The sequence below is a fragment of the Coregonus clupeaformis genome, chromosome 29, assembly GCF_020615455.1.
Source record: "Coregonus clupeaformis isolate EN_2021a chromosome 29, ASM2061545v1, whole genome shotgun sequence".
Classification (NCBI taxonomy): Eukaryota; Metazoa; Chordata; class Actinopteri; order Salmoniformes; family Salmonidae; genus Coregonus; species Coregonus clupeaformis.
Window position 1 is genome coordinate 41,204,390 of NC_059220.1, and position 24,601 is coordinate 41,228,990.

Here is a 24,601-nt window from a genome sequence, read left to right on the forward strand (position 1 = left end):
AACTAAGGGTAGAGTGAGGTTCAGGAGGATGGAATTTGAAGATGATGATGATGATGATCAGAGTGATTCAGAAGAGATCATGGGTGGATATGTGATCAGACAGAGATTGGCCAGAGCGGAAAGAAGGGGTGATGGAAGTTGGAAGGAGAAGGATACAAGAAACCCGAGCTCTGATGAAAGTCAAGATGAAGACAGCGATGAAGATTTGGAGATTAAAGGTGCTTCATGTTCAAGAGGATTTTATTCTACAATGACTAGCACAGAAGAAATAGAAAGAGATATAGATTGATGCATATCATGCTTGGATAAGGCGAATAATTTAGAAGAAGTAAGAAGATTGGAAGAACAACTCAAGAAGCTGAAGATACAGAAGGAAAAACTGCTGAAAAAATAATCTCAAAAATTGGAGAGGAAATACATATTGAGGCCAAGAAAAGGGAACACAAGTAAGAAGATGATGCCAGTGATAATTCGAAGACAGAACCTGGAGTATAAGCCTTTGCAGAATACCGATATGTCAGATATACTTGAGAAGCTGCCTACTCTTCAAGATGGAGCATATCCTTGGATTTCTAAGTTGGAAGAAATGACGGTGGGAACACAGTCTGCCATAGGAGACATTAAGATACTTTTGGCTAATCTCCTTGGGATTCCAGGTATGGAAGACATTTTTCAGAGAGCTGGACTTCATCGATATGTGGGGACTGCGGTGAATGATCCTGAGTTGTTAGCTGCAAGTAGAAATCGGCTTTGGAGAGCACTGAAAGATATGTTTCCAACAAATGTGCATCCTGACAACATTCTGATTGACCCACTAGGACAACAAGAAAATCCGAGAGCCTATGTGTCACCTTTGGTGGGAACTATTTGTGGTTGCACATGTGATTGTCTTCATGGTGACAGTGATGGTATGTATGGCTGTGTATGCGCTCATAGAGCTGTATAGAGCGAAGAGTTATGGCTTTGTATTAACACAGTCGAATGCGTTACAGCGGTCAAATGTTACGTTCTCACAAAGTACATCAGACTAATATTAAACACTGGTAGCTATCAGAATAACCCTAGTGTACACACACACTTGCGCACACACACACCACGTGTGGTCATGCTTTCTTTGAAGCCATTTAGCACCACTGTGACGTTGTTATAGGCCTTAGGCACAGTTTTCCATTTACCCCAAATGATGAAAGATAGATATACTGGATACACACTAAACATAATTATTTTACACTGTGCTAAGGATATATCCCCGTGCCTTCAAATCTGCTGGAGTGTAACATCACTGAAACGTAGTTGATACATGTTTCCCAAGTTGATGCATCTCATTTAACACCATAGTATACATGTACTATATGATTCATATATCGTCTCATTGTATAGAGGGATGAATGCTCTTTGAAGCTCTCCATGTGTCCTGTAGCCTATGTCTGACCAGAGGCTGTTCTTTCAGTCAGGAAGCCAAAGGGAATTCTTACATCTTCAGAAAGACACAAGGTGACTGGAAAGATTCAATTAAATGATTTATTCAACCGCAGTGCTTCCATTGCAGCCACTGCACTCCACTACTTTCCTATGCAGGGCTATTTATAGCTTTAGCATGAGTGTTTTATCATGCTATGATGACTCTGTATACTCAGTCAATGCGTATGGAGAAAATCCCCTGGGAAACGTTAATTCAGAATGATTTTTGAGCGCGGTTGCCGCTGTGACTCATCTGCCGAAAAGGGTAGCTGGCAATGTGAAAATGCTGAGTTATGGGTTTTCCTGAAGGCTTCTCAGATCAGTCGCTTTTCGTGTGATACTGCTCGACAGGCCCTAACCTTATCATATGCATCGTATTCTACTAAAATGTCCTCTGCAGTTTATTGATGAAGATCCAGATTCTGCTTCTTGTATTCCCACTCCATGTAGAAACCAACCATACAACCGTATCAAATGACTGACTTCAAAATAAGAGTATTGCCCTCTAAATGTCAGCTCTAGAAAATAAAAGGAATCCTTATTTTGCATGTTCTTTTCAGTGTGTGTGTGTGTGTCAGGATCATCATCAGAACAGACCCAATACACCCTGGTTCAACTGTCTGTTGGACTATAGATTCCCACTAGCATATTGTTTCATTGTAGTAGCAATCAAGCCTATATACGGCTCCTTGAAGCAATTAACCTAAACCCTCCTTTGCAGGGCTGAGAGAATGCTCTTTGTTTTCGACACTTTGCTTTGTTGCATAGCAGCTTATTGATCAATGTTTGCATCAACCTGATGGAATCTCATTGAGGAAGAAACCCCCTAATTAACGATGCCATAAATTACTGCAGTAACACTTTTAAGTGTAGGAGCTGTGCAGTGGCAAATAGGTCAAGTGAAAGTAATGAAAAATCTGCTTATCCATATTAGGCTATATCTGACTAAAATTAGGCTAAATGACCAGAGTTTTTATTTATTTGGCAACAGAATGACATGAATAAAATGTTAATGTGAAATTGTGTAGGTATTTTAGTCAAAATACTTCTAAATCTAAGATAGGTGCATGTGTGACAGTGTCGCCAAGAGTCATTTTTACAAGTTCCTATCATGCTGTTAGACTGGTCCCAGATCTGCTGTCTGGCATTGACAATGACTATAGTAGTTGGCTATACAGCACAAACAGATCTGGGACCAAGCTATCATGCCGTGCTTATACACTGGTTACAGGGATCATGTGGCTCTTTCAGTACATCCAATGGGCGAGACTCCTCAGAGGCAGATAGGCTATACAGCCCTCCAATCCTTAGAGTGGATGTGAGTATAGGTAAGGTGACTGGGCTGGCGTGATCACATGTTCTCTGCTCTCTCTCTCTCCTCCTCTCTCTGACTCTCTCTCTTACTGACTCAATCTGACTCTCTCCCTGACTCTCTCGCACGCACACACTCGCTCTCTCCTTCTCGCGCTCTCTTTCCCTTCCTCACTCACTCTCACACAAACACACGGTCACACTCACTCCTTCCTTTTCCCTTCACTCTCACTCTCTGAGCCAGCTGCGCTCTTTTCCCTTCACATCAGTTTGTGGATTCTGGCGCTTCTAGAATGATTATTTATTTTTACCTGTCTGAAGAAGATAGAAGATGAGGTGTGCGTTCCGCATACTCTCCACTCTCACTGATGCTTTCCCTTCCGTGTAATCTCCCCCACTTTTCATCTTATGCAAAAGGATTTCACTTCTACCTCCTCCATTGAAACTATCTGCCAACCATGTATTCCTTTGATGACTTCAGGTAAGGATAATGCCTTTCTCACTGTGTTGCTTTTGCCTTGTCCATCTGCTTCAGAATTTTCTGTTGATATTATATGTTCAGGAATAGGCTTGACTTCATGATCCTAGATGAAAAATGGTATTGGTAGCTAGTTATTAGATATATAACCTGATGTTGCTCTTGTTGGAAATTTGACTATTCAGGGGTGAAGTGTATTGATCAGAGATGTGATCGGACAACAATGTAAAGACAATAATATTAAAGGTTTATGGCCTATAGGGAAAATGGTTTTGGTAGGTAGTTCCTATACAAAACTGAATCTCTGTTTTCAGCTCGGTAAGAAACCATAGTTGTTCACTGTTTGTGTCAGTAAAAGCAGTTTCCAAACCAGCTTTTTCTCAAAGGTTAACAGTTCCAGGGAGTGTTTCCTTCATTCCACTGAGCTGAGACTGCAGCCAGCTGGTCAGAGGAATGAGTTTGATAAATCTCTCCATTCTTCCCAGAGGAAAAGGAGATGAGTTTCAATCAGTGTGTCAGCTTTGCCTCAGAGAGGATTGATCCCATCTTATGCTTGTTTACAGACTGTCCATGCTTAGGAATGCTAAACTAATGCTAATTTGTGTAGTATGGTGGGATTCCCACCACAAGCTGGCTGGGTCTCAAAAACATAGGAGATTAGAAAGACTGGGACCAGGGTTGGGGTCAATTCCATTTCAATTCAGTCAATTCAGGAAGTAAACTGAAATAGAGGGGAATTGGAATAGGAATACTTCCTGAATTGAAATGGAATTGGCCCTGACTAGGACATGGCGATTTGTGAGGATTGGATTTTTAGGGTTGTGTTCATTAAGTGCCAAAATGAGAGAGAGAAAAATTAGTTAAACAGGGAAGGACAACCTGGACTTTTCGCTACGGAGCGCCCTATTGAACACAACCCAGGTGATGCAGTCAGTATGAGGGAAGAATAACCTAGGGATGCTTTATATGACATCACTGTGATTATACAACCTTGTTGTGTTTGTGCCTTGTGTATTGATTTGAAGTATGACTTTCTTGCTAAGGCCCAATACCATGTTTCACACACAGGACTGTGGACAAATGCTTTCTGTCAGTGTGTGGGGCTTATAACTGACTGTAGGCGTAATGATGACATAACTAATCTTAGGAAGGAGTAACAGCTTTAGGAACATTGTCACTTGACAAACTGAATGCATTTACCCCTAAAGTGAACTCAGTTGGAGACCGATCAACATTATAAAGGCATAATAACAAGCTTACATGCTTATGCAAATTACATTTGGTCGGAAATAACAGTCCATATAGAATGACAAGGATATAGTTTTCACTCTGGTCAAGAATCTGCATTCAGGAGGCACGACAGGGCCTGACGACCTTGGGGAGCTTTGCTGTTGCTGAACCTGCAGTTATTGGCTTTTAAACTACCTCAGCCTGTCTCCCCCCTCTCTTTCTCCCTCTCGCTCTCCATGCTCTCTAACCCTAACTCCCCCTGCTCTCGCTCTCTCTCTCTGACACTCTCTCCCCCTCTGCTATCCTCCTTACCTTTCAGTTGACGACTGACCCTTAACATCAAACAGATCAATTGTGCTAGCTGCTAGGCTAACTCGCCAGTGGTAGTGCTTCCTCAGGCCCATAACTAGCTAGTCGCTACAGTACCAAATTGGCTGCATTTCCCTTTAAGGATAATGATTAGTGACAGATAGGGACCTGCCTTTACGGAGGACTTGGGATGGAGGTGGGGGGAGGGGCTGTATCCATTAGCCATGTGTCTACTACTTACTTACCCCTTTCTTCTCCTTGGCGATCACACACCACGTCATTACTGCACTTCCTTTCATTCTGGAAGACTTGTAGTCTACTGGGATGATCCATCCATCTCTGATGTGTCTCTCTCCAATGTTTTGATATCAACAATGTATTTGTCACAGGCTGTATGTTAGTTAGTGAGCATCGTGAATCAGTCCAGCTGGGTTTTTTGGATTCCTGGAGCGACAGAGTCACTGATAGTAATTCAGCTTGACAATGGCCTATGTTCAGCCTAGTGTGTCCCAAAGCGCTGTCCACCAATCCTAACTGAGTAGGACTAATTTTGACCAATCCAAAACAGTGGTTCAACCCATAGTGGTGCCATCGCCCTCAGTGACTCCATGTCAACTAGTCAGAGTGTAGCGTTACTATCATAATGACATTTGAGATTGTTCCGCTTTTTTTCTGAAACAACAAGAATGAGTTATTGAGGGTGTTCAGGGTTGGCGGACGGAGCATGGGACGGCTCATCCACACAGTGTAGTTTAGAGACTACCCTCTGGCTCATATGTCAACCACCCACCATTACTCAAACCACAACATTCAATTTCCAATGAAGTTGTATGTGTCTTGGTACTGTATGTCTGCTGAGATGCGTGTATGTGCTTGTGCGCGTGTGCTTGCGTGTACATTGCATTCGGAAAGTATTCAGACCCCTTGTCTTTTTCCACATTTTGTTACGTTGCAGCCTTATTCTAAATTGTGTTTTGTCCTCATCAATCTACACACAATACCCCTTAATGACAAAGCAAAAACAGGTTTTTAGAAATGTTTGCAAATGTATTAAAAATAATAAGCATAAATATCACATTTACATAAGTATTCAGACCCTTTACTCAGTACTTTGTTGAAGCACCTTTGGCAGAGATTACAGCCTTGAGTCTTCTTGGGTATGACGCTACAAGCTTGGCACACCTGTATTTGGGGAGTTTCTCCCATTCTTTTCTGCAGATCCTCTCAAGCTCTGTCAGGTTAGATGGAGAGCATCACTGCACAGCTATTTACAGGTCTCTCCAAAGATGTTAGATCGGGTTCAAGTCCGGGCTCTGGCTGGGTCATTCAGATACTTGTCCCGAAGCCACTCCTGTGTTGTTTTTGCTGTGTGCTTAGGGTCGTTGTCCTGTTGGAAGGTGAACCTTCACCCCAGTCTGAGGTTCTGAGCGCTCTGGAGCAGGTTTTCATCAAGGATCTTTCTGTACTTTGCTCTGTTCATCTTTTCCTAGATCCTGACTAGTCTCCCCGTCCCTGCCGCTGAAAAATATCCCCACAGCATGATGCTGCCACCACCATGCTTCCCCGTAGGGATGGTGCCAGGTTTCCTCCAAACATGACACTTGGCATTCAGGCCAAAGAGTTCCATCTTGGTTTCATCAGACCAGAGAATCTTGTTTCACATGGTCTGAGAGTCCTTTAGGTGCTTTTTGGTAAACTCCAAGCGGGCTGTCATATGCCTTTTACTGAAGAGTGGCTTCCGTCTGGCCACTCTACCATGAAGGCCTGATTGGTGGAGTGCTGCAGAGATGGTTGTCCTTCTGGAAGGTTATCCCATCTCTACAGAGGAACTCTGGAGCTCTGTCAGTGACCATCGGGTTCTTAGTCACCTCCCTGACCATTGCCCTTCTCCGGTTGCTCAGTTTGGCCGGGCTGCCAGCTCTAGGAAGAGTCTTGGTGGTTCCAAACGTCTTCCATTTAAGAATGATGGAGGCCACTGTGTTCTTGGGGACCTTCAATGATGCAGAAATGTTTTTGTACCCTTCCCCAGATCTGTGCCTCAACACAATCCGATCTCGGAACTGTACGGACAATTCCTTTGACCTCATGGCTTGGTTTTTGCTCTGACATGCACTGTCAACTGTGGGACCTTATATAGACAGGTGTGTGCCTTTCCAAATCATGTCCAATCAATTGAATTTACCACAGGTGGACTCCAATCAATCAAGGATGATCAATGGAAACAGGATTCACCAGAGCTCAATTTCGAGTCTCATAGCAAAAGGTCTGAATACTTATGTAAATAAGGTATTTCTGTTTTTTATTTGTAATACATTTGCAAAGATTTCTAAAAACCTGTTTTCGTTTTGTCATTATGGGGTATAGTGTGTAGATTGATGAGGATTTCTATTTATTTAATCAATTTTCGAATAAGGCTGTAATATAACAAAATGTGGAAAAAGTAAAGGGGTCCGAATACTTTACAAATGCACTGTATATGATTGTCTGTATGTAGCCTAATTGACTTGTGTGCCAGACAGATCAACTATATGTATTTTACCTTATTCAGATGGCCCCCTTCCACAAGGTGCAAAGTGCAAACACTCATCACTCCATCATTGTCCCATTGTCTTCAGTGTAAATCCAGTGCTTGATGGCATCGCAAGGGGCATCCCCAATCAATACAGACTATACGAACAGGCCTCACATGCTGGGTGTCCATGGCGACAGCTGGCTGCTGGCTGGTTTAAGGGAGGAGGGTGTGTGTGTGCGCACATGCAATCTATAAGTTCTCTGTGTGTATGTTTGGTCTGCACCCTGTCACAGCTGGGTGGGGGGTTGGGGTGGGATATGGGCTAATCTCCCAGAGCCAAACAGAAGAACAACAGGAGGACAACAGCACTCAGGGGGTGATGGATACAGGAGCAGGACCACTAGGAGCATCAGCCATCTGTAATATGATCACAAGCCGTCTGCAGCAGGCCCTACAACGGTCCTTTCAGTGACCTCATCGTCGCTCATCTCTTTGTTGCTGGATTTGTGTTTATTCTGCACTCAGACTAGAAAAAAGGGGCATTTTTTTTTTTTGGGGGTTGTGAGATTCCCATCTTTATTATAAAACATTTGATTATGACTACTGTCAAGTTGTACCCTGATGGGTTTGTATAATCTTTTGAGGATAATAAAACATCTGAGCTGTAGAGTTACATTTTAAAGTGCGGTATGGCATACTGGAAACAAGGCCAGTAATGTGACAGTTTTGCGACAAAAACAAAGAAGGTATTTTTCAAAAAGAAGTGTTTTTTTGTAATCAGTATGGATATCCACCAGCTCCAAGCACTACGGTTCTACATGCCTCAGAGTGTCAGTGATTCTGGACTCTTCTACAGCAACTACTCAGCCAGGTTGGTTGTGCATTCATTTGGTAATACTTCATAATAATTCATGAATAAGCATTAATACATGTTTTTTTTTGTTTACAGTTTGTAAGCTATTAAAAAGTATTAATAAGCATTTATACACACACATGAGCATTTATAATGTCTAAAACATTAATGTTTTTATGAAGACTAATCCACACATTTTACTGTGGCGAATTGGCAACTGTTAGGGAGGTTAATGAGAGTTAGTTATTCAAAGAAACAAAAACATTATAAACCTCTAATGCTAATGTCACTATAGATTCTAATGCATACAGCACCAAATCCCCTGGTGTAATTTTTTTTTTTATGAACCTTAAATAATCTGGATTCATCTCTGAATATTCTCCCATTTAAAAACAGAATTGTATTATTGATTGAAAGGCATTTAACTGGAATTGTAATGGCAACACATGTGTTGCAGATGTAAGTAGTTGACAGAACTTTTGAACATTTCTATTTTGACCTACTGAGTACTGACAATGGTACAGTTGAAGTCGGAAGTTTACATACACTTAGGTTGGAGTCATTAAAACTTGTTTTTCAACCACTCCACACATTTCTTGTTAACAAACTATAGTTTTGGCAAGTCGGTTAGGACATCTACTTTGTGCATGACACAAGTACTTTTTCCAACAATTGTTTACAGACAGATTATTTCACTTATAATTCACTATATCACAATTCCAGTGGGTCAGAACTTTATATACACTAAGTTGACTATGCCTTTAAACATCTTGGAAAATTCCAGAAAATGATGTCATGGCTTTAAAAGCTTCTGATAGGCTAATTGACATAATTTGAGTCAATTGGAAGTGTACCTGTGGGTGTATTTCAAGGCCTACGTTCAAACTCAGTGCCTCTTTGCTTGACATCATGGGAAAATCAAAAGAAATCAGCCAAGACCTTAGAAAATAAATTGTAGACCTCCACAAGTCTGGTTCATCCTTGGGAGCAATTTCCAAACGCCTGAAGGTACCACGGTCATCTGTACAAACAATAGTACGCAAGTATAAACACCATGGGACCACGCAGCCGTCATACCGCTCAGGAAGGAGACACATTCTGTCTCCTAGAGATTAACGTACTTGGGGTCGAAAAGTGCAAATCAATCCCAGAACAACAGCAAAGGACCTTGTGAAGATGCTGGAGGAAACGGGTACAAAAGTATCTATATCCACAGTAAAACGAGTCCTATATCGACATAACCTGAAAGGCCGCTCAGCAAGGAAGAAGCCACTGCTCCAAAACCGCCATAAAAAAGCCAGACTACGGTTTGCAACTGCGCATGGGGACAAAGATCGTACTTTTTGGAGAAATGTCCTCTGGTCTGATGAAACAAAAATAGAACTGTTTGGCCATAACGACCATCGTTATGTTTGGAGGGAAAAGGAGGTGGCTTGCAAGCCAAAGAACCCATCCCAACCGTGAAGCACGGGGGTGGCAGCATCATGCTGTAGGGGTGCTTTGCTGCAGGAGGGACTGGTGCACTTCACAAAATAGATGGCATCATCAGGAAGGAAAATGATGTGGATATATTGAAGCAACATCTCAAGACATCAGTCAGGAAGTTAAAGCTTGGTCGCAAACGGGTCTTCCAAATGGACAATGACCCCAAGCATACTTCCAAAGTTGTGGCAAAATGGCTTAAGGACAACAAAGTCAAGGTATTGGAGTGGCCATCACAAAGCCCTGACCTCAATTCTATAGAACATTTGTGGGCAGAACTGAAAAAGTGTGTGCGAACAAGGAGGCCTACAAACCTGACTCAGTTACACCAGCTCTGTCAGGAGGAATGGGCCAAAATTCACCCAACTTATTGTGGGAAGCTTGTGGAAGGCTACCTGAAACATTTGACCCAAGTTAAACAATTTAAAAGCAATGCTACCAAACACTAATTGAGTGTATGTAAACTTCTGACCCACTGGGAATGTGATGAAAGAAATAAAAACTGAAATAAATCATTGTCTCTACTATTATTCTGACATTTCACATTCTTAAAATAAAGTGGTGATCCTAACTGATTTAAGACAGGGAATTTCTACTAGGATTAAATGTCAGGAATTGTGAAAAACAGAGTTTAAATGTATTTGGCTAAGGTGTATGTAAACTTCCGACTTCAACTGTAGCTTCTTCATCCAGGGAATGACAAATGGACTTGACTGAAATGACATGGAAAATTACTGAAATGACCTAATGACTGCCTGACTGAAATGACACATCCAAAGCAATACTTCTAATATAGTCTATTCTTTCTCATTTATTAACCCCATGGTGCTAACGTTATACGTTAAAGTTAGCAACACCCACCCACTGATCATGATAAGAATAGAACAGCATGTGAATGCTACACTGAACAAACTTTTTTCCGGTTGCACTATATTCTCTGAATAGACACTGTATAAGGCCCCATGTTTAATCTACACTCGTATTGAAGATAGCACAGCTTCAGGCTAAACTCAACGTTGTGTTTTGCTCCAGTGCCCATCTTATGTTCCTCCTGAAAAGATGGATGGAATGTTTTGTTGCTGTCCCAGATGGAGATGGCTGGATACAGTGAAGACTACTGTTCACTTGGTCCCAGATCTGTTTGTGCTGTCTATATAATAGTAGTTGGCTATACAGCACAACTGATCATGAATACAGTACAACTGATCTGGGACGAGGCTTACAGTAGCCTTCACTTTCATCATGCATTGTGCATATGATGTCACGCTGCTTGCTTAATGAGTACTGCTTCCTCCTGATTTGGCTCATACCGAGGCTCGAACCCAGGACCTCTGCCTTGCTAGCACACATGACCAACCTCCCGAAGCTTCTTACCAGTCGGCGCCACTTGAAAAGCTATTTGCTGGCGCAAGTGGGGACACTTCAGGCTGAGGAGTAAGTTTCACACATCCCCATGTGCTACACATACATTAGAGACTGGGAAGAAACCAACGTAATTAAACCTGATTTTAAGCCGAGAATATGTTTTTGTAGCGTCATATGGAAATTTGCTTACCTAACTGTTACCTCGACTTTTGTCTAGTTTGCGTGACACTAGTTTGGACACCATTCGACAGTTCTTTACTCAGGACAGAGGCACACACAATTTGCACGAACTTCCTGCCATTAAAATTGTAATTTAATATTCTTGCTGAATAGCATGTATACCTTCATCATTTGTTGCTGAAAATCATCCCAGCAATATGGTGACTCTTGTTGCGCTTCAGCTGATGTCAAAGTGTCACTCATGCCAAACACTAATGTACTGGCTATTGACCTACATACAAAGTGGTCCAAGTCAGCTTTAGGAAACAGCTGTTTCTGTTAGTTTGAGTGGGAGGTATAGTTTACAGAACATGATATCACAGTGGTGAACACTGGACAGCAACAGTATCTCAGTGGTATTGAACATCATTGGTTTTGGACACTGCAATTTGGGTGACACTTTGGCTGGTGGGTTGTGGTGGAGGCTTGGAACTGTGTGTGTGTGTGTGTGTGTGTGTGTGTGTGTGTGCCCTTTTTGCACAAGCAGGGACATTTCGCTAAGAAGATAAGCATATTAATGGAGCAGCAGGAAAATACCATTAAGGACCACATCCCTCTCTCCTGTATGTGGCTTATTTCTTTGTCCATTCAACGTGCTATACTTTAACACGTAAGAGTGGTGGGGGCAGGGTAAAACATTCAGCTTGTCCATCATGTGGTGGACAAAGTGATTCCTAGGGATTGAAGCTGGAGCTTGGTGACATAGAGTGTTATGTATTGTTGTCTGAAAACAATACAGTGCATTAGTGAGCACAAAGAGGTTTATTTTTTCTTTATGTTTTCTGTGTTTAATGCTCAGTTTACAGTTATGTAAATCCTCATGCTTTATGGCATTATTGTGCAATTTTTTTAATAGTCTCAAAGACGTTTACACACACTATTGTCTGAAAATGATCTTGGCAGTCTGTTCCTTTTATATAACCACACTTGCCACCAGGTCTTCCACCAGAGTGGAGTTCAATAGGTTACACCGTAACAAAACATTTTGGCAACGGAAAACAAAAACAAGTGTTTATTTTTGGACAAGATCATGTAGTCCTTCCCTGTTTCTGTCCATTTTCTACCATTTGGTGCCTAATGAATACCACCCAGGCCTGCCGCGAAGTTGCCCCACACAATTACTGAAGGCCTCTGTCCTCACAGAACTCCCTTCCAGTGGGAATTTCTCTGTGCTGAGATTACAGCCTGGTGCCTATATGAGAGTTAAACCCTAGTTAATTTCGCCTTAAAACGGGAGTGCGGTAACGATCTCCTCGGAAATCGCCTGTAATCCCGACACTGAGACGCTCTCTGTCAGCTGGTGCGTGTGGGTGTGTGTGTGTGTGTGGTGGAGCCGCCCCAAAATGATTATACTGCACTGCACTCTGGGAAAAACACTAGAGCGTATAATCCACTCAATCCCCTCCCTGCTGCCCTCTCTCTAATAACAGGGAAGGAACTCCACTTCTCCTTTTTTAACTCATTCACCAAAATGTGCATGGTGCTGTTTTTCTTCATTGGTGCTGCCCGCAGCTAAAAATACCCTCACCTTTATTTAGAGTTTATGTATATGTGCCATACATCAGCTGTATGTTCATGAGCTTAGTGTTCTATGACAAAGCATCACTTGTTAAGGGGTGCTGGGCAGAACAAAACGTACAGACTCTTTTTTGTGATTGTCGGTGCGTGGAGCAAGGAGTCAGGGAGGGTACAGACTACAGACTGAATGGGAGAGGTAACTTTAATTAAGTCTGCTGTTCTAATGGGAGTCCCCCTCTACTGCTGCTGCCACTGGCAGCTCTGGTTTCCTTCTCACTGGTCGCTCTACTACGCCTGAGGATGAGGCTACCTGCCTGTGCAAGACAAGATACAATGCTATACTCTACAGCATGCATGTGTGGGACCTGTATTGAGAGACTCTTATTTTGACAGCGTAGACTCTGGCTCTGAAGTATAGAGCAGGGGTTGCTGGGAGATCTCCAGTTTAGAGTTTGGTGCCACTGCTGGTGGCAGCTGTTTCTCTGCTTATAGTATTTGTATTTTATTTGTCCCCTTTAGGTTGGATAGTCTCTAATTAAAGCTTGAAGTCTAATACTGAAGTCAGTGTCCCTGGATCTTCATTTATTATCATCAGCCTTACGTTTGGAGGCAGCGGTGGGATTTCTTCACCTGCCTTACACATTTTTCATTAGAGGTCTCATACTCTATTTTTGGCTTTGCACTTGATGTGACTGAAATGTGAACTACAATTAGCAGACTAGCAGACATGTCATTGTACCCGGTAAACAGGGAGCGAGAGAGAAGGCCTTACCAATCAAATATTGTAGCTCACATGATGCAGCAGACGGAGAGAGTGATGCTGTGTTGTTGTTCTATTATTCGGTTCTGTTTCGGGTACGTTCCACTGAACCAGCAGCATTAAACAATTACCCTGCCTGGCAACAAAGGGATTGCCCGCTGGCTGGTCACCAGCTAGGGTTGCTGTCCTCTCACTGCTTGATGCCCGCTCTGCCTCCAGGGTTACCATGGAAACCCTGAATTGTTCCCAGGCAAAATGTTATTTAGTTGTGATGATGGGGAAATTAGGCCTAGAACTGCTGTGACAAACCAGCAGCCTACTTTTAGAAAAAACGCTGCCCCTTACCTTACTATTAATTTAAACCATCCCCAATTTGTGTATTCCTGGACAAAGCCGGTAAACCAGGGGTGTGCACACCGTAGTAAAAGGTTTTGCAACTAAAAGCGTTTTGCAATGAAAACTAACGTTTCTTATTGGACAAGTTCAGGTTAGTCCATCCCTGTTTCTGCCGTTTGCTTCCTTTTGGTTCCTATTGAATACATCCCAGAACTGTACTACCAGAAAGTACTCAGCTAATGGATGGGGTACATACAGAACATTACACCGAAACCCAACATCCATGATACATACAGTGCTGCACTGAAAGGCCCTGTGTATGTGTGTGTGCGTGTGTGTACAGCAGCGGCTTGCTTAAGGTGTGTGTGTGTGTGTGTGTGTGTGTCACGAACGTCTACTAAGTGAGTGGACCAAGGCGCAGCGTGCGATACGAACATGACTTTATTTAATTAAAGTACTCAAAACAAAACAACAAACAATGACGAATCATGAAGTCCTCAGTTACAATGACTGATACGGAACAAAAACCCACAACACTAAAGTGAACACTGACAGTTTAAATATGGCTCCCAATCAGAGATAACGAGCCGACAGCTGACACTCGTTACCACTGATTGGGAGTCACACGACCAAACAAGGAAACACAACCAAATACAACACAACCAATACCAAACACAACCAAATGAACACACCCTGGCTCAAAATACACAGTCCCGGAGCCAGAGCGTGACAGTACCCCCCCCTAAAGGCGCGGACTCCGACCGCGCCTACACCCCAAATAGGGGAGGGCTGGGTGGGTGTTGCTCCTCGGAGGCGGCTCTGGCTCCGGGCTTGACCACCACCCTACTACAATCCCCCCGTAGTGCCCCCAGTCCGATCTGACCCAGTTAGCTGGATCAGGACTGCCGACGCGCACCCCTGGCTTGGCGCGTGAGGCAGGAATGGACCGGACCTGGCAGACGATACGCACCCTTTGCATGGTGCGTGGAGCCGGAACAGGCCTCACCAGGCTGAAGACTCGCATCCCTGGCTTGGTGCGAGTAGCAGGAATGGGCTGAATCCGGCTGACGACTCGCACCCTTGACTTGGTGCGAGTGGCAGGAACAGGCTGAATCCGGCTGACGACTCGCACCCTTGGCTTGGTGCGAGTGGCAGGAACAGGCCGGGTTGGGCCGGCGACGCACACCGTGGACCTGGTGCGTGGAGCAGGGACCGGCTGGGCTGGGCTGACGACGCACACCGTGGGCCTGGTGCGTGGAGCAGGGACAGGCCGAGCTGGGCTGACGACGCACACCGTGGGCCTGGTGCGTGGAGCAGGAACCGGCTGGGCTGGGCTGACGACGCACACCGTGGGCCTGGTGCGTGAAGCAGGGACAGGACGAGCTGGGCTGACGACGCACACCGTGGGCCTGGTGCGTGGAGCATGAACAGGCCGGGCTGGGCTGGCGACGCACACCGTAGGCTTTGTGCGTGGAGCAGGGACAGGCCGGGCTGGGCTGGCGACGCACACCGTAGGCTTTGTGCGTGGAGCAGGAACAGGCCGGGTCGGGCTGGCGACGCACACCGTAGGCCTTGTGCGTGGAGCAGGAACAGGCCGGGCTGGGCTGGCGACGCACACCGTAGGCTTTGTGCGTGGAGCAGGGACAGGCCGGGCTGGGCTGGCGACGCACACCGTAGGCTTTGTGCGTGGAGCAGGAACAGGCCGGGCTGGGCTGGCGACGCACACCGTAGGCTTTGTGCGTGGAGCAGGAACAGGCCGGGTCGGGCTGGCGACGCACACCGTAGGCCTTGTGCGTGGAGCAGGAACAGGCCGGGCTGGGCTGGCGACGCACACCGTAGGCTTTGTGCGTGGAGCAGGGACAGGCCGGGCTGGGCTGGCGACGCACACCGTAAACCTAGTGCGTGGAGCAGGAACCGGCCGGGCAGGGCTGGCGACGCACACCGCAGGCTTAGTGCGTGGAACAGGAACCGGCCGGGCTGGACTGGCGACGCACACCGTAAACCTAGTGCGTGGAGCAGGAACCGGCCGGGCAGGGCTGGCGACGCACACCGCAGGCTTAGTGCGTGGAACAGGAACCGGCCGGGCTGGACTGGCGACGCACACCGTGGGCTTGGAGCGTGGAGTAGGAACAGGCCGGTCCGTACTGGGAACACACACCACTGGCCTTAACCGGGGATCAGGAACGGGCCGGACCGGACTGGTAACACACCTCAGTCTCTCACGCCGTGCCTCAACTACTTCCCTCCCTCTACTCGCCAATGGCTCCCGTAATCCGGTAGCCTTCTCTCCACGTCTCCCTGTGGCAGCCTCCTGCTGCCCAGCCTAAGCCATGTGCCCCCCAAAAAAACTTTTGGGGGTTGCCTCTCGTCCTTCCGACGATGGCCCTGCTGACGCCGTTGCTCCTCTCTCAGTCGCCTCTCCACTGTTTTACTCCATGGCCGGCGATCCATCCCATCCAGGATTTCCTCCCAAGTCCAAGACCCTTTACCATCCAAAATCTCCTCCCATGTCCAGACCCTTGGCTCCTGGACACGCTGCTTGGTCCTGGTACGGTGGGTTTTTCTGTCACGAACGTCTACTAAGTGAGTGGACCAAGGCGCAGTGTGCGATACGAACATGACTTTATTTAATTAAAGTACTCAAAACAAAACAACAAACAATGACGAATCATGAAGTCCTCAGTTACAATGACTGATACGGAACAAAAACCCACAACACTAAAGTGAACACTGACAGTTTAAATATGGCTCCCAATCAGAGATAACGAGCCGACAGCTGACACTCGTTACCACTGATTGGGAGTCACACGACCAAACAAGGAAACACAACCAAATACAACACAACCAATACCAAACACAACCAAATGAACACACCCTGGCTCAAAATACACAGTCCCGGAGCCAGAGCGTGACAGTGTGTGTTTAGGGGCAGAGGCTTGCTTAATTCAAAAGGCATTGGAAACATGGTGGCCTCCTTTCTCCAGCTCACCCATGAGGCTTATTTGACATGGTTAAGCACTCAATGTAGCAGAAGCCTCCATCCAGCATCTCACTCCCACTCGTCTAGCTGGAACATGTCTGGAGGCTAGCGTTATCTCAACTTCTGCCTCTAGATCCTTATAAGCCACCGTAATGGATGTTGTACTACCGCTCTCTGTGTAATAGCTATTTCAAGGTATCCCCAAGTACCGTATTATAATGGTGACGTGTCTGAGCATTCCTGTCCAATCCCAGTAAGCAAAACTGGTTGTAAAGATGTAATTTCAACTGCAGAACTGGTTGAAAGTACATATTTTCAACTGGTTTTGCTCAGTGGGATAGGCCTACACACTTACACAGGTACAGGGGTGATTTCATTGTATTTAACTACATTGATATTGACTGGCTATATTGTTTTGAGTGTTATATTGAATGTATGTTTCTTAAAACTAAATAATTCACGCAAAAGTCTCCAATAGATATTACACACACACAACCTGTCAATGGCCATTTAATTATTCAGGAATCATTTTTATATCTTCTATATGTATAGAAACAAAGACCCCATATTATTGTCTGTTTTCGTTCCCCTGCAAATTCTGTTAATTTGTGTTTTTTATCCATATTTTGACTTTTATTCATGACTTGGACATGAAAAGTGCTTATCCATTTTAAAAAAAAGGTGTAGTCTTGAGTATAAGGAAGACCGACAGGGTTTAAGCCCATAGTGACTGACAAGGAGAGCCACAGTCACCACTTACGTCCTCACTCAACTTCTACATTAATGTGGATGCTTCCATGATTACAGATAATCCTTAATGAATTGTTAATAATGATGACTGAGAACGTTAGAGGCATAAATATCAACCCCCCCCCCCCCAAAAGAAAATGCAAACCTCCCTTGTTAGCATGTCTTGGGGGTATGATATTTGTAACGATCCCGGCAGTCTGAGTCGGGTCCTGTCTGTGGACTAGTTGTTATGTTCGTGATCTCCAGTTTCCCGAGGGTTCTGGAACGCTCCGGGGAGCTCTCTTGATTTCCGCACCTGCATCCCATCAGCAATCTGCACACCTGGTCCTGATCATCACCCTTCTTAGGCTCTGGCCTAACATCCATTCCCTGCCGGATCGTTAGCCATGAACAGTAGGTTTACCAGAGTATCAGTCTTAGAGCCTAGCGTTAGTTTTGTTGTTTTTGCACCTTGTTGGTTTGTTGCTTACTTACCCCCGTTTTGTTCCATCTGCAGTCACCCGTCCGGAACCTTCATCCAACCTCTGCCTGGTGGTCGGCGGCTGCCGACTCAGGATGGGATCAACCACTGCACCCCCAACAACTAATCAACGCCGCCCGCTCTGTTCCCTGGATTATTCAGCATCACTCTTGAACTTGTAAATAAACACTCACCTTCGTTTCAACTTACCTTGTCCTGGTCTGCTTCTGGGTTCTGGCTTAGCAACTCGTGACAGAACGATCCGGCCAGTAATGAACCCAGCGGACCTGGACTCTGTTCGCCATGCCATTACCCAGCAGGAGAAGATGTTGGGCCATCATAGCACGGTACTACAGGAGATCGCGTTGTCAGTTCGGAACCTTTCTACCGGTCTGACGGAGGTCCAGAACCAACGCAAGTGTCCGGTGGAAGATCCACTACCGGTTTCACCCATCTCGCCTGCCGCTTCTGAAGCTGTGTCCTTCCGTGAGCCCAAGGTTCCGACACCGGATAAATATGAGGGGGAGCTGGGAAGATGCCGTTCCTTCCTTATGCAGTGTGGATTAGTGTTCGATCTACAGCCCTACTCTTATGCCACAGACAAGGCTAGGATAGCCTTTGTGATTGAGTTGCTGCGTGGTCGAGCGCTGGAGTGGGCTTCAGCCGTTTGGGAACGACAGGATCCCTGCATGGCTTCATACCAGGGGTTCACGGCCGAGATGAGGAAGCTCTTCGACCATTCCGTCCGAGGGAGGGACGCAGCTAGGCGCCTGTTTTCGCTTCGCCAAGGAACTCGCAGCGTGGCCGACTTCGTGATCGAGTTCAAGACGTTGGCTGTGGAGAGTGGGTGGAATGAGGAGGCTCTGCAAGCGGCCTTTTACCAGGGTCTGTCGGAGCAGCTCAAGGATGAGTTGATCTCCTATCCGAGTCTAGTGACCTGGACAGCTTGGTAGCCTTGTCTATTCGGGTGGATAATCGAGTCCGAGAGCGAAGGAGGGAGAAGCAATGGGCTCCGTCCAACCGATCAGCTTCTCAGGTTCCAGTCGGGTCGTCAAACTGCGCGGCTCGCTAAAGTTGGGAGGACTTTTAGCGAGCCAGTTTCGACCTCTCAATACCTCTGTCAGACCCCGTTTCCCGGCTACCCTTATGAACAGGAATCAGAGCTTAGCGATTAACGCTTTTATCGATTCAGGTGCCGATGGAAGCTTTCTAGATGCCGAGTTGGTGGAACAGCTGGGGCTTTCCAAGGAGCAATTGCCGGAAGCCATTGAAGCTACCACTCTGGACGGCAGTAGTCTGGCACGTATCACGATGAGGACTGAACCGGTTAAGATGCGGTTGTCGGGGAATCATTCTGAGATGATTTCATTCTTCATTCTGCCGTCTTCCCAGGTTCCTCTGGTCCTTGGATACCCCTGGCTGAAGGAACACAATCCCACGTTCGATTGGGTGACGGGCAAGGTAACGAGTTGGAGCCTTGATTGTCATGCTAACTGTCTCAAGACTGCCTGCCCCCATTCGGTTCCCAGTCAGGTGATTGAGGCTAAACCCCCAGATTTGTCCCTGGTTCCCGAGACATATCACGATTTGGGGGAAGTTTTCAGTAAGCAGAAGGCTCTGTCACTCCCTCCCCACCGACCATATGATTGTGCCATCAACCTGTTCCCTGGAGCTGTCTACCCCAAGGGAAGGTTATACAGTATCTCCCGACCTGAACGTGAGGCTTTGGAGACCTACATCAAGGAGTCCCTAGCTGCTGGTCTCGTTCGGTCCCTCGTCATCACCCCTGGGGGCAGGATTCTTCTTTGTGGGTAAGAAGGATGGCTCTCTTCGACCGTGTATTGATTATCGGGGGTTGAATGACATCACGGTCAAGAACAAGTATCCCCTGCCCTTGATGAGTTCTGCCTTCGACTCCTTACAGGGTGCTACGGTGTTCACCAAGCTAGACCTACGCAATGCGTATCACATGGTCCGGATCAGAGAGGGGGACGAGTGGTTGGACGGGTTTCAATACACCGATGGGTCACTTGGTATCAGGTGATGCCGTTTGGACTGACCAATGCTCCAGCGGTATTCCAGAGTATGGTGAACGACGTCCTGAGAGATATGATCGGTCTCTTTGTGTTTGTTTACCTGGATGACATTCTGATCTTCTCGAAGGAACCTTCCGACCACGTCCAGCATGTCCGGCAGGTTCTGCAGCGATTGTTGGAGAATCGCCTGTTCGTGAAGGCCCGAGAAGTGCGAAGTTTCACGCCCACACGACATCCTTTCTCGGGTACATCATCTCCAGGGGAGAGATTAGGATGGACCAGGAGAAGGTTAGAGCGGTTCTGGAATGGGCCCAGCCCGGTACGAGATTGCAGCTCCAGAGATTTTTGGGGTTTGCGAATTTCTACCGCAGATTCATCCGGGATTACAGCCGTGTGGCCGCTCCGTTAACTGCCTTGACTTCCAGTATCAGGACCTTCAAGTGGAATCCGGAGGCGGATCGAGCGTTTCTGGATTTGAAGAGGCGATTCACCAACGCACCGATTCTCTCTCAACCGGACACGGCCCGTCAGTTCGTCGTTGAAGTGGACCGCGTCTGATGTGGGAGTTGGCGCCATCCTGTCGCAGCGATGCTCCACGGACAGTAAACTCCATCCCTGCGCCTACTACTCTCGTCGCCTTTCGCCTGCGGAGAGGAATTACGATGTGGGTAACCGGGAGCTTCTCGCGGTGAAACTTGCCTTGGAGGAGTGGCGCCACTGGTTGGAGGGGGCGGAGCAACCGTTTATTGTCTGGACTGACCACAAGAATCTTGCTTACGTGCAATCGGCTAAACGTCTCAACTCCCGTCAGGCCAGGTGGGCGTTGTTTTTCGGACGATTCAAGTTTTCCCTGACGTTCCGACCTGGATCTAAGAACGGCAAGGCGGGACGCCTTGTCCCGGATGTTCTCCAAGACGGAGGAGAGTGGGTCCAAGACCGAGACAATTCTCCCCCGGAACTGCGTCGTGGGAGCAGTTATGTGGAAGATTGAGGAGGAGGTGCTGGCGGCCCTTCGGACTCAGCCCGGTCCCGGTAACGGTCCACCCGGGTCGGTTGTTTGTGCCTGAGTCGGTTCGTCCTGCTGTCCTCAAATGGTCCCACGCCAGCAAGATGGCTTGTCACCCTGGCGTGGCTCGGACAATGGCGTTTCTTCGCAGACGTTTTTGGTGGCCTGCCATGGCCGAGGATACTCGGGGTTATGTTGCTGCCTGTCCAGTGTGTGCGCAGAATAAGAGTACCAATCGGCCCAGCTCTGGACTACTTCACCCCCTTCCTATTCCCCGGCGACCATGGTCGCATCTGGCCCTGGACTTTGTCACTGGGTTGCCCGCTTCTGAGGGGAACACGGTCGTTCTGACTATCGTGGACAGATTCAGCAAGTTCGCCCACTTTGTGCCTATTGCCAAGCTTCCCCTCTGCCTCGGAGACGTCCGAGATCCTGGTTAGGGAGGTTTTCAGGGTCCACGGGTTGCCCAGTGATATCGTTTCCGACCGTGGCCCTCAGTTTACCTCTGCTGTCTGGAAGTCCTTCTGTTTGGCCATTGGAGCTACAGTCAGTCTCACATCTGGTTTTCACCCCCAATCTAATGGTCAGGCGGAGAGAGCCAACCAGAAGATGGAATCCACGCTACGCTGTCTGGCCTCTTCCAACCCCACCTCCTGGGTCTCTCAGTTGCCTTGGGTTGAGTATGCCCACAATACTCTCCCTACATCTGCCACTGGGATGTCTCCCTTCCAGTGCCTGTATGGCTACCAACCTCCCTTGTTCCCTTCTCAGGAGAAGGAGCTCTCAGTGCCTTCTGTTCAGGTCCATATTCGTCGTTGCCACCGGACCTGGCATCGGGCCAGAAAAGCACTCCTTAGAGTTTCGGACCGGTATCAGCTCCAGGCGAATCGTCGCCGGATCCCCGCCTCCCACCTACACCATCGGAGATAGGGTCTGGTTGGCCACACGGGATCTTCCTTTACGGACTGAGTCTAGGAAGTTGTTACCGAAGTTCATTGGTCCGTTTGTGGTGGAGAAGGTGATCAATCCGGTGGCAGTTCGACTCAAACTCCCGAGGACGCTCAGAGTCCATCCCACCTTTCATGTCTCCTGCCTCAAGCCTGTTTTCCTCAGTCCTCTGTTGCCTCCTCCGCCTCCTCCTCCTCCTCCTCGGATGATCGGAGGTGGTCCTGCCTACACGGTGCGTCGCATCATGGATTCCAGACGGCGGGGCCGGGGTTTCAGTATCTCGTGGACTGGGAGGGGTATGGTCCTGAAGAGAGGAGTTGGATTCCGCGGCGACAGGTCCTAGATGCTGACCTCATCAGTGACTTCTACCGCCTCCATCCTGGCGCTCCGGGGAGTCCGCCCGGTGGCGTTCGTCGGAGGGGGGGTACTGTAACGATCCCGGCAGTCTGAGTCGGGTCCTGTCTGTGGACTAGTTGTTATGTTCGTGATCTCCAGTTTCCCGAGGGTTCTGGAACGCTCCGGGGAGCTCTCTTGATTTCCGCACCTGCATCCCATCAGCAATCTGCACACCTGGTCCTGATCATCACCCTTCTTAGGCTCTGGCCTAACATCCATTCCCTGCCGGATCGTTAGCCATGAACAGTAGGTTTACCAGAGTATCAGTCTTAGAGCCTAGCGTTAGTTTTGTTGTTTTTGCACCTTGTTGGTTTGTTGCTTACTTACCCCCGTTTTGTTCCATCTGCAGTCACCCGTCCGGAACCTTCATCCAACCTCTGCCTGGTGGTCGGCGGCTGCCGACCCAGGATGGGATCAACCACTGCACCCCCAACAACTAATCAACGCCGCCCGCTCTGTTCCCTGGATTATTCAGCATCACTCTTGAACTTGTAAATAAACACTCACCTTCGTTTCAACTTACCTTGTCCTGGTCTGCTTCTGGGTTCTGGCTTAGCAACTCGTGACAATATTTGTGCGTCTGTAACTTTCTCACTCATCATTATTCACGATTCATTCAGGATTATACGTAATCATGGTAGCATCCACATTAATGAAGAAGTGTTTAGAAACATATTCTATTTTTATTTACAATAAAAGTGACTCCAAAATGACACAATACATTATTTACCATTTCATTTTTATTGGGCACAAAATAATCTGAAACACAACCAAAACAAACAGCATATGCATCCAACAAGCATGATGTAGTCATTGCGTGCTATGAATGTGGGACCAAATACTTAACTTTTTACTACTTTAATACACATAAGTGAATTTGTCCCAATACTTTTGGTCCCATAAAATGGGAGAACTATGTACAAAAAGTGCTGTAATTTCGAAACGGTTCACCCGGTATGGAAGAAATACCCTCAGCTGACAGTCTGCATCTTAACCTCATAGCCATTGTATCATTTCAAATCCAAAGTGCTAGAGTACAGAGCCAAAACAAAAAAACATTGTCACTGTCCCAATACTTTTGGAGCTCACTGTATACTGTAGGTTTGTGTTGATTTGTAGGTGCAGTGCAGTATGCAACCTACGAGAACCGGTCTTGGATCAGGAAGATGTTGGTGTTTGTATACACAGCCACTACCACCAAGTGCTAATATTAGCATTCCCTAACCACAAACCAATGCAAGGCAGTGTAGGCTAACCCAATATAGAATGCTTTAAAGATATGCTGCAATTGTATGACTAGGCCTTTGTATTTGTTCCAGTTCAAATACTGTTACCATCATGCAAACGTGTGATGCTCATAGTTCGTCAGGGGCAGTGCATGAGTTTGCAGTCTGTATGACTTGACCATTCCCATTGTGTCATGTAGGCATTGCCCACTCTGTCACCCTGACTTGCAGTTCTGTAGCTCCCTTTAGCTTAGTTGTATTTGTCACGCTGCCTTTTCTCTAAGTTATTTTTCCGTCCCCAGCGACTGCAAAGTATTTGAGTTCTTTAAAAATGGCTTTGGAGACAGCAGCTAATGTCAGACGACTATTAAAGAGATCTGTGTCTCTTAGATGACCTAAGGTACAGAATGGCAGGCAGGCTCAGGGTCAGGGCAGGCAGAAAGATCAAAACCGGGAAAACAGAGTATGAAAAACACGCTGGTAGGCTTGACGAGACAAGACGAACTGGCAACAGACAAACAGAAAACACAGGTATAAATACACTGGGGATAATGGGGAAAATGGGCGACACCTGGAGGGGGGTGGAGACAAGCACAAAGACAAGTGAAACAGATCTGGGTGTGTCAGTGCTGGGGTTACGAGGTAGTTGAGGTGATTGAGGTAATATGTACATGTAGGTAGGGGTAAAAGTGACTAGGCAATCAGGATAGATAATAAATAGAGTAGCAGCAGCGTTGTGTGTGTGTGTGTGTGTGTGTGTGTGTGTGTGTGTGTGTGTGTGTGTGTATTGGAGTGTCAATGTAGCAGCAGCGTGTGTGCATAGAGCCAGTGCAAGAGACTCAGTGCAAGAGACTCAGTGCAAAAAAAAGTCTGGGTAGCGATTTGATTAACTGTTCAGCAGTCTTATGGCTTGGGGGGTAGAAGCTGTTCAGGAGCCTTGTGGTCCCAGATTTGGATGCTCCGGT

At 46.7% G+C, this 24,601-nt stretch overlaps 1 protein-coding gene across 3 annotated transcripts in view; it reads left to right on the forward strand.

Annotated features, from left to right (window-relative positions):
* The first annotated feature begins 2,928 nt into the window (after positions 1-2,928).
* Positions 2,929-24,601, forward strand: part of LOC121564142 (ena/VASP-like protein) — a 53,169-nt gene continuing 31,496 nt past the window's right edge. The window contains exon 1 of one of the 3 annotated variants that reach the window (XM_045209207.1): positions 2,929-3,253. In XM_045209207.1, coding sequence (XP_045065142.1) covers positions 3,231-3,253 — 23 coding nt within the window. In that variant the 5' untranslated portion in view covers positions 2,929-3,230. Of the gene's footprint in view, positions 3,254-7,868; positions 8,173-10,952; positions 11,071-24,601 lie in introns of those variants that run through there. The other 2 variants (XM_045209205.1, XM_045209206.1) reach the window with 2 other exon arrangements.